At 58.9% G+C, this 10,427-nt stretch overlaps 3 protein-coding genes across 3 annotated transcripts in view; 1 reads left to right on the top strand and 2 right to left on the bottom strand.

Moving 5' to 3' along the window:
- The window catches only part of VDAG_00831 (alkaline phosphatase), a gene marked incomplete at both ends in the record, with an annotated part of 1,609 nt that extends 1,107 nt beyond the window's left edge, over window positions 1–502 (bottom strand). Inside the window, one exon of the mRNA XM_009649717.1 lies at window positions 122–502. Coding sequence (XP_009648012.1) covers window positions 122–502 — 381 coding nt within the window. The remainder of the gene's footprint in view (window positions 1–121) is intronic.
- Window positions 503–3,052: 2,550 nt separating this feature from the next.
- On the top strand, window positions 3,053–5,329 carry VDAG_00830 (uncharacterized protein; the record flags this gene model as incomplete). The annotated part of the gene is made up of 1 exon (XM_009649716.1): window positions 3,053–5,329. The coding sequence occupies one exon, from the start codon at window positions 3,053–3,055 to the stop codon at window positions 5,327–5,329; it is 2,277 nt and encodes a 758-aa protein (XP_009648011.1).
- A 356-nt stretch (window positions 5,330–5,685) lies between these two features.
- VDAG_00829 (modification methylase AgeI) lies at window positions 5,686–9,973 on the bottom strand (the record flags this gene model as incomplete). Its single annotated transcript, XM_009649715.1, has 2 exons — window positions 5,686–9,902; window positions 9,955–9,973. 2 exons carry the CDS (start codon window positions 9,971–9,973, stop codon window positions 5,686–5,688), a joined length of 4,236 nt encoding a protein of 1,411 aa, XP_009648010.1.
- Window positions 9,974–10,427: the final 454 nt, after the last annotated feature.

The raw sequence follows: 10,427 nt of genomic DNA, 5'->3' as shown, positions 1-10,427 counted from the left end.
ATTCGCGGTCGCGCACGTGCGGAGGCGTAGACTAAAGGAGGTGAGCAGGGGTTCCTGAGCGAGAGCTTCCTGTAGGACGAAAAGTACCGGCAGGGGTGGCGTGGTTGATGGTGCTCGTCACGACGAGACCGGTCTTGAGGCCAGCAAGCTTGGCAGCCTCGAGGATGGAGCCAACGGGCTGAAAATCAGGAGTGATGCCGATGGCATTGTTGTATGACTTGAAGCCACAGGCAAAGGCGGTACCGGAAGCAGCAGAGTCGGTGATGAGGTTGTTGCTGGCGTGGGTACGGACCAGACCGCGGACCATCTGGTCGGCCTGCAGCTCAAAGATACTGGGGGCACGCGGCGTCGTGCCAGTCTCGATGAGGGAGACATAGTCTCGTGCCATGGTCTGCGAGGCCTGGCCGTAGCCATCGGGCACAATATAGATGACGTTCTTGGCCGTGGTGGCGGCGAGGACGGCCGGGGCCAGGGCCCCAGCAACGACGGCAGCGCTGCGCATGTTGAGACGAGCGGTCTTAGCTCGGGAGGGGGACAGGCAAGAGGCTGAAGGGTGGCGAGCGAGTGGTGAAGAGGCAGGCCATCCAGGTGGTATGCGACAGATGAACTATTTAACCTGGGTTCTCCTCCGAAGACCGAGGGGTATCGATGCGAAGGGAAGTCGACTGCCTCCGCCGTTTCTGTCTTGCCACCTCTTGACTGCCCAACCCCCTGGTCACCATTGCGAACGGGCAGCGTCTTGGACCTCATTTCAACCGCATCAATGGTGGTTTTCGGCGTCACATTATTGCCCTTGGTGCTGGTTTTGGAGGGCGCCGAGCCTCTCCGGTTAGCACGGGCAGCACTCGACTGGCGTTCATGGCCTCATGTCGGTCAATACTGGGACGTGGGGAGGGGAACTTGGAGAGAAAACCCCGCTTGATAGAGGCGGCCAGCAGGTGAGCAGACGGATGAACGATGGCGAGCATGGGGGACAAAAGCACCGCGGAGGAGATGGTGGAAGGCTGAGGTCGAATAGTTTGGTCACGTCGTGGGTGGTATCGAGGCAGGATGAGGCGTGGTGGTCCTGTATGCCAAGCCTTGTAGGTCCAAGCACTTGCATTGCATATGCTGGTACCACCCCTGGAGCCCAATCGGCGCCGGTGGTTGCGCAACGTGGTTCGGCGGCGGAGATTGGAAGCCTTCGGAGAATGTTGCAACGGCAACGACAGGGAGAAGATGCTCGATCTGATGTGTCTTGGCTTCGAGATGTGGTCTATATCGGAAGGTAGTACCGTTGCGAGAGCGAACTGCCTGGGATGGAATGGCTCGAGACACGTGTGAGTTCCGGTGCCTTGCAGTGGGTGACCCGGGGGACTGGGTTGCAGACGAAGGATTCAATGGATAGCGAGAGTGGGTTGGAGATGGGGATGGGATGGTGTGTCTCTTGGATGCCTGGAGGTCGGCATGTTGGGAAGTGGGAAAGAAGGTAGGAGAGTGAGGAAGGCGATGAGGGTACGTTGGGTGTACCTGCCGTTGAGGGTGTGAGGGAGTGAGTGGCAGAGGAGTGGCAGAAAGCAAGTGCTGTCGTGGGAAGTACCTCTGCATCGAGCATAAGGAGAGTACCTTCAAAGCATATAGTTTTCATCTTCTTCTGGAGGTTCAACAGGTTTGTATCTTAAGTAACTGTCTACGATGGCTGGTCAATGAATTGGCGTCCGGCAATCGTGTGCAAACTTGTGCAATACTAGTCACAACCTGTCACAGCCTCCCGAAACCTGAAGCTCTCGGTGGAGGATCTGAGAGCGATGTGGCTTGAACTTGGTGTTCAACGGAATAAAGATACTTGTGAGGAGGGCGCTACTATCATATCCAAACACCTATTATCATTACAAGTAGGGCTCGCTGAATAACAAGTTGCACTGCAAAAGACACCACTGGCCTCCGTCGGCCGGGGCCTGTGCCAGGTGCCATTGGCGCCGCCTCAGTGATTGGCTGTCAGGTGTTCGCCGGCACGAGCCACTGCCATTTATAGCCAATGACGGCCCTGGCGCGCGTCTGCTTCGACCCAGACTGGAAACGACCAGGCCCGCCGCCCCACTGCCGTGCCTTCCACCTCAAGCACCTGTGGCAGGCACCCTGCCTTGACCTGTAGCAGGCACCCCGCCTTCTGCCGTGGCAGGCACCCCGCCTCCTGCCGTGGCAGGCACCTCCACCTGTGGCAGCATCTTGCCTTTACCTGTGGCATCATCTGCCAAACCACCAAACCACCAAACCACCACCACCCAGCGCTTAACTTGTCGCAGGTACGGCTGCTTGCAGGGCCACCCGCCATGGGGCATCATCGTCTGGATCGGCCATGTATTGGGCATCATGTACCGGAGCTAGGGTCCCCTCGCCGGGTCTCATCTTAAATCTCCCGACCCAGAGACAATGCTCGCCGTCGTCTGTCCTGCTTCGCCTCGCCCTATCCGCTTGGCTCCCAGCAATGCGTCGAGCTCTCCGGGCCATTCACGCGACCTTCTCGCGCATGGAGTCATACATAGCTCGACCCCTTCCCCAGGGGGGTCATGCTCACTCATGGCTTTGGACGGTCTGGACTCTTTGGCTCTCGAAACATCATACCTCGACTCTCTCTCTCTGTGTCTCTCTCTCTCTCTCTCTCTCTCTCTCTCTCTCTCTCTCTCTCTCTCTCTCTCTCGCTCTCTTTCTTTCTCTGCTTGTGTTTCCTCGTTCTCCATCTGTCACTTTCCTTGTCTTTCGAATTCTTGTTGAATCAGCCAGCAAAAATCTCACACTTCCTTCGCTTTTCCTTTGACTGTCAACCTGGCTCGTTGCTCTTCTGTCTGGCCTCACCTGCCGTTGGGCGGATTCTTTCTCTTTCACCATCTTCGTCTCGCTGCCAAAGCAAAAAGGAACACGCGGCTTTGAATCAACGCCCTCTTAATCCGACCTTCTCTTCTCGAAAACACGCTCAGTACACGAGCAACTGTCGATCTCTACAAAAACACGTCAAGTACACGAGCAACTGAATTCACCCGACGATCCTTGCGTCGCGAGAAACCCCCCCACAATGCGACGCAACATCCAGCTTTTGCTTCTTGCCTTCCTCTCTGCCTCCACGCAGGCTGGTCCCGTCAGTCGTGGCGGCAAGGAACGAAGGGACCATGCTGGCGTCACGCCGACGCCGATATTCTCAACCATAGAAGACGACCCACCCTTAGCATCCTCGGTCCCAAGCATCTCTCCTAACAAGCCTTCGTCGGCCTCGCTGGGAGAGCCTCCGGCATCGTCATTCCCTGCGGAGGAGACGACACCGTCGGCCGAGCCAAGTCCCACTCCCAGTCTCCAGACGACATCAACCATCATCACAAGCACTCTTGAAGCACCACCGAGCCCGAGCTCGGCTTCACCGCCCATCGAGGCCATCCCTGACCCAGCCTCTTCGCTTGTCCCTTCCAACTCGGAGGAGGTCCGCCTACCCTCCATGTTTAGCACCATCTCGGTGCCGGCGTCTCTGCTCGATCCGAAGCCCAGTCCAACCTCAGCTCCGCCGCCTGTCGACTCTACCACATCGACGGTCTCGTTGGCGTCGTCAGCTGTGTCTGCGCCCTCTGCATCTTCTGCGCCGTTTGCATCTTCTGCTGCGCCATCCTCATCCCCAGACAATGGCGTGTCCACGCCTTCGCCCATCTTGTCCACGATCACCGACGTCGCCTCGACTGCCGCCCCCATCCCATCCAAGTCGTCTGCCGTTGATTCCGCCTCCGAGTCGCTTCCGGTTGAAATTGGGCCTTCTTCCGTGAAGCGGTCCTCTGAGACGGTGGTCTCAGAGACACCCATTGCGTCCTCTGTCGCGCTCGGATCGACCTCAACAGAGGCACTGTCTCAACAGTCATCTACCGTTGCAGCCGAGCCTGGGACCTCTCTATCGGTCATCCCCGCCCCAGAGCCTTCCTCAACTCCCCTCAAGCCATCAGCTTCTGCCTCAGAGGCTCCAATTATTGAATCCTCCCGTGAGCCCGTTGTCGACCCTAGTTCTTCCGCAACGACCGGGTCAGTCTCGACTACGAGCGAGCCCGTCGCCGAGTCGTCTTCACTGCCTACGTCGGAAGTGGCTCAGCCGCCTGCTGATCAGTCATCGCCTTCGAGCACACCAGTCAAGCCCACGACGACGGCTGTCATCACGCCTACCGGCACCCCGGACGCTTCTGTTCCCACGAACAACGGTCCACCCCCCGACTCGACGTCCACTGTCGCTCCCGATGTCGCGAAGAGCAACCTGGAGGAAGCCAAGAAATTCCACCGCATGTTTGAATCCCTAACCAGACAGTCCTCCTGCACAGTGGGTCAGGCCGCCTGTGTCGAGGGCGGCATCGGCTTCTGCAACACCCAGGGATCCTTTGATATTCGACCCTGTACAGCCCCCCTGACGAGCTGTTTTCCGCTGCCATTGGAAAACGCTCCCGGTGTCATGGTGGACTGTTATGAAACCAGCAAGGCAAGAGAGATTCTCGGACTATCTGATGCACCTGAGGAAACCCCTGCACCTGTCGCGTCTGCTTCCTCTCGGAGGCCCCCTGCCGCCCCCCAGGAGCCGTCTGATGCCCCCCTGGAGCCTTCTGCCTCGCCCCCCGCAGCTAGCGACGGAAATGTCGTCACCGAGATCGTGACACCCACCGTCACGAAGATCATTGCCACGGAGACGGTCCCCAACCCCGGACAGGCCGTGACGCCGCCCGTCTCCGCAGCCCCCGAAGAAACGACAACTACCGTCAGAGGCACCGTTGTGTCGACAGTCTTTGTTACTGTCGATCCTCCAGCGGAGCCCGCTCCCGAGACAACCCAGCTCGTTACCGTCACAGTCACGGCGTCCCGTTCGCCGCCGCCCGCAGCGTCGCCGCCGCCGCCGCCGCCGCCGGAACCCGAGACGACTGAAAAGACAACCCTGACGACCACCATCCTCTTCACGCCGCCTCAGGAGACAAGTCCTGCTCCCACGCCATCCGCCGAGGTCCCCGCGCCCGAGCAGCCAGTGCCTTCTTCTGCGCCTGAAGAAAGCCCCTCGCCAGAACCAACGCCGTCCTCCTCGTCCTCGTCGACTTTTACGACCCTCGACATTATCTTTGTGCCCACCACTTTCCTCACCACAACGATCATGGCCAGCGGTGTCGCCATCAACCCGAGCCCGACGCCGAGTGCGACTCTCGAGGCTGTGACTACCGTCGCGGACGAGGCGCCGCCGCCTGTCACGGTGACGGAGACGCTCGTGCTCACTGTGACTGAGCGCGAGAGGATCATTGAGAGGGAGACAATCACCGTCACGGCGACGGTCGGGGGTTCAGCCTGAGGATGACAAGTGTGATGCATAATGGTCCTGGGCCACGAAAGATGTACATGAAGAGAATGCCATGATATCGAGAACATGGAAACGTAATGGAGGTGGTGTGTTGCCACGGAGCGAGGCATCTATATCTAAAAGCAAGATTACGAAACCAAGTAAGAAGAAAACATAATATATCACCCATCTCGCTGCTTTCTCATGTTTGGCTTGCGCGAGAATTGGTATTCAGATGATTGTTATCAAAGTGCTATGCAACGCGATGAATCATCTACTCCTGGGCTATGCTCTGTTTGCCACAAAATCATCCTTCCTATGCCAAAACCGCAGTGACCGGATGGAAGGATTCTTCCACACCCAGACGTCTAGGGCAGACATGTCCTTTTTGCTTCTCGCTTCTCCTCTCCTGCCGTCTTGCGCTTGCTCGTGAATAACCTGTACATGACCGAATTGGCCGGCCTCGTCCGCGCCGACGCAGCTGAATCCACACGAGATTCTCCCTCCACGGACGTCGCAGGCGTGGCCGACAAGTCGCGCGACGGCTCGGGCGTCCACACCTCGGGATCCTGCGACGTCGTCGTCGTCCTCTCAGACTCATAGTCCGAAGGCGGCGCGTACGTCTCGTCGACAGCACGGCGGCCGCGCCAGTCCGTCACGCGCTCGTGATCCCCGCGAGGCTTGCGGATCGGCAGGCCCGTCTCGGGGCCGAAGATGGATTCGTCGTGCGGGTCGTACGCTGTCATGCCGTGCGCGACCGTGGGGGATGAGCGTCTGCTGCTCGCCCTCCGCGGCGTCATGGCCCTGCGCGGGGTGCCGTGTTTCGCTGGCGTCGGGTAGCTGTGCGAGACGTGCGTTGCGGTGAACCGCTCGACGGCGGGGTGGCGGAGGGGTGTATCGGGCGTGTCTCCCCCTTCGCGCTGAACCAGCGTCGCTTCGTCGTCGGCTGGTGGCTGCTGTCGTTGTGTCTTTCTCCGCTCTGCTTCCACGCCTCCCATCGTCGGCTGGCGCACCATGTGTCGCGGCAGCGGCAGGTGCTCGTCGCCCTCGATCAGAGACCCGAGCCACGCCGCGCGGAACGAGAGGCCCAACGCTAGCGACACCTCCCTCGCGACGCTGTTGCCGACCGTCTTCCACTGCTCGGCCGGCGTGCCCAGAATGACCTCGTGGTCGCGGAACCCCTGCGCGCGCCGCGCCTCCATGACGGTCAGGATGCGGTTCTGCGCCCAGTGCAGCACGGCGCGGCCGTACCCGTCGCTGGGGCTCGGCTTCGTGGTGATGGTGCCCATGAGCCTGTCCGGGCGGAGACGGCCGAACGCCTTGGACGACGGTCCCTGGCGTTGCGCTTGCGGATACAGGCTCAGCTCCGCCGCCGTCATGGGCCCGTCGCCCTTGTTGTGTGCCGTGCCGAGGTTGAGGCCCCACGGCCGGGTGGGGATGCAGCCGAGCTGCGGACGGAGGAGCTGCGTGACGCCGATGCTCTGCCGGTGGTCCGGGAACGGGATGCAGCAGTCTGCCTTGGCGTCGGCAATGTCCGGCAGGTCGGCGAGCGCCTGCCTCGCCGTGACGGAGGCAAAGGCCGTCGGCGTGAAGGTCTTGCGGAGCATCGGCTCGCCGTTGGACAGCAGTCCCAGGGACCGTGAGCGCATGGCCAGGGGCCGATGCGACTGCATGGGCACCTCGGGCAGGCGCAGGCCCGGCGCGGCAAAGGCGAGGAAAATGCGGCTGCGGCTCTGCGGAGAGCCAAAGGTCCAGGCGTCGAGCAGGAAGAAGTGCGTCTGGTAGCCCATGCCGACAATGGCGCATATGAGCTGGCAGAAGACATCCTCCTCTCGCGTCTTGCGCCCCTGGATGATCTCGACGACGTTCTCGAGGAGCCCGTACTTCGGCCGGTACATGTCGATGAAGGAGGCGAATGCCGCGACAAGTGACTGGTTCTTCCGCTGGTTCGGCGTCGTCTTGTCCACCGTCAAGCGACTGAAGCCGGGGCAGGGGCTTCCTCCTGATACGAAGTCGACTTCGCCGACGGCCGGCACGTTGCTCGCGAAACGCCCTTCGAGTGCAAGTCTCGCCAGATCGTCGATGGAGCCTGCGAATGGGCTCACGCGGCTGGGATCGTCGAGGTTCGCCATGTAAGTATGGATTGCCCGCATGTTAATGTCGTTGGCCCACCGCATCTCCACGGCGCCTGACTCCTCGAGTCCTCTCCCAAAGTTACCACCACCACAGAACAGGTCGAATCCCTGCAGCTTGGTGAAACCTTCCGAGGGGTCCATGCCTTGCCTGAACGTCTTGGGAAACGGTCGCTCATGGCTGAAGGGCTCGCACGTCTTCGTCCCCAACGTATCTTGCAAGTAGGTGGATATATAAAAGGCGTTGCCCACGCCGTCGCGATCGTATGGCGTCTGCACCGTCTCACCAGGGCTGTAATAACGTACGAGGCAGCGACCGTAGACTGCTGCCAGCAGGACGCTGTAAATTTCGTCCGAGTAGACAAGCTCGTTTGGGCGTGCTTGGCTGTATGGGTCGACCTCTATTCTTCGCAATAGTCTTCGAAGCTCCATTTTCACGCCTGGCTTTGTCGGTGCCGTGACAAGCTCACACGGCTCAAGTCGCTTGCCGGACGGGTCGAGTAGAGCGAGCACTGTCTCTCCCACACGATAGTTGTCAGGGTCGACGACCCGTGGTGCACGATGAGAGCACATCTTATGCTCCTCCTTTAATGTGATCCACCGATGCTCCTCATGCAGATATGTCTGTCTGCAAAAAAAGTCGGCCGAGGTCGGCGAGCCACCCCATTGTATCGCATGAATCTCTAGAACCTCTCCCTCCTCGATCTTGTCGTGCTTATCGTAACAAGAGCAATGATCAGAGAGGAAGAGCTCGTTGTCCCAGGGGTACTTCATCTGCCCACAGATGGTGTCCACGGGGCGATATATCCAAATTACGTCGAATGAGCGTTTGCCAGCTTTGCTGATGTGTATTCTCTGCACAAGGCCAAGCCAGCGATCGACGTCGTCAAACCCCGCGGCCACCTCTCGCTTCCATTTTGAATCCAGGCCTTCGTCGCGGGGCGTAGAGATGACATCGCCCACACGTACTGGACGTTGCAGTCCTTTGGCTCGAGCAACCCGTGTCGTGTCGAGGTGCCTGGCCGACTTGTCAACGTGACTACCTGGCTGGAGATGTTGCTGCTCGATGAGTGCATTTCGAAGCTTTTCTGTCCGCTGGCTGAGATTGACCTCTTCGAGCAGATGACCAAAGGGCATGTGAGCAAAGCAATCGTAAATGTAGGGGGTTACGACGGTTGGTGGAGGTGTGCTGCTCCTTTTGCCGTTTTGAGCTCTCAGGTTGCTTCCTAGTAAAGACGATGCACTATCGAACCCACGAGGCCCAGACGGCTCGGCCTCGGGGGACTGACCGGCCGAAACACGGCCAGACGCGTCGTTGAGTACCAAGCCATACGGCTTATAAGCCGTGTAGCTCTTAATCTCCTTCCAGAACGTGTGAAAAAACACCTGCTGGGAGGTGAGGACGCCGTGCGCCTCTTTGTAGATAAAGTCACTGTAGGCGTTGACGGCCACCCGAAAGTCCGTTCTCCCATATTGGTCCAACCATCGGTTGAACACGGCGTCGCGGCCATGGGCCTGAATGAGCCACCTGTGAAAGTGGGACTTGAAATGTCGAAATTCTACGCGACGCTTCTTGTCGCCAGCGGCAGCCATGTAATCGACAACGTGCTTGGCCAGGTCGGCGACCCACAAGAACCCATGATGATAGCGCGCGTACTCCTTGGCCGGCGTCGTGAGTTTGTAGTACAAGTTCTGCTTGCCCATCCTTTGGTTGAGCGTGGAGCTGATCCAGATCTGGTCGCCCACAGTCGGCTCGGCCATGCCGTAGTTGCCCAGAGGCAGTTCCTCAAAGGCGATGCCGCGCACGAAAAACTTGGCATCTCCATGAGAAAGTATCCCGTCAGCGTAGAGAGTGCTGTGAGCGCCCTTGGTGCACAGTGTCTGAAGCGGGCGCATCTCGTACGGGTATTGTCGTCGATGAGGAGGCTTGTCGCGATCAGACGCCGAGTGCCTGTAGACAACGAATTGGCCGAGTTCAATTTCGAAGAATTCATCTTTGGGCAGTGAGACGGGGTTCTTCAGCAGTGCTTCGACGGCACATTTTTCCTTCCTCTCGGGTGCGGGCGCGCAGAAGCCAGAGAAACTGGAGACGGGGTGGACGAGGGTGCTCTCGGGTATTGCGACTGTAAAGCCACGAGATTTGGCCAATGTATCCACAGAGGGAGAGAGCAGCCGTCCGAGGGTCTTTCCTCGTTCATCCTGTACGAGGCCTATTTCGTCATTTTCCCAGGGCAGGGGGTCGCCGGGCTGAAGCGTCGCGGCATCGTCGTCCTCGTCGTGGGGAGCTGAAGAACGTCTGCCGTCAGGAAGCCACTCGTCGTCAACTTCAGGCCAGTATCCATCATCTATAATGCCTTCTGTGTCCCCAGAATAGGCGTCCTCGGAGTTGGGAATGCCATTGACTTCTCGGGAATGCGTTGAGGAAGAGTCGTCGGCAGAAGTGTCAACGTCATCTGAGAAATGTCAGTCGAAGACTCAGAGAGCCCAGGGATAGCAAGAGCAGACCATATATGAAGTACGGCATCGTTCATTAAGATGAGTGAGCCATGAGGAAAGCGATTGTGACTGTCAGATTGCGGATAGAAAGAGGGCACGCTGAGAGGCGCTTCGAAGGCGTTGAGGCCACTTTAGGCGTTCGCACGCAGGGCAGGCGACACAAAATCGGCTAGGATTCAGGGAGGTCTGTACTGAATCCTCAGGACGACAGATTTGAGAAGAAAGAGATCATGGCGGCAGGAACAAGAGGTTCGAAACAAAGGCCGAGGAAACAAAAGATGCCAGGCCAGAATGCCAACAAAGACGCCTAAGCTGCTCGGGGATGCCAAGTCCAGATCTTGGGCAGGAGGTGGCCCAAGCAAGATAGATTGTCACCTTCTCGAAGAAACCTAGTCGATACCGTTCAAAAGTTCGTGAGCGCCTATTTTAGCAGTGAATATGTGCAGCTGAGATGGTGAAGTATGCACGAGATGTCCTTGGAG

Source organism: Verticillium dahliae, genomic scaffold (assembly GCF_000150675.1).
Source record: "Verticillium dahliae VdLs.17 supercont1.2 genomic scaffold, whole genome shotgun sequence".
Lineage (NCBI taxonomy): Eukaryota > Fungi > Ascomycota > Sordariomycetes > Glomerellales > Plectosphaerellaceae > Verticillium > Verticillium dahliae.
Note: the sequence above shows the minus strand (reverse complement) of the source record. Positions and strands in the feature narration are given on the sequence as shown.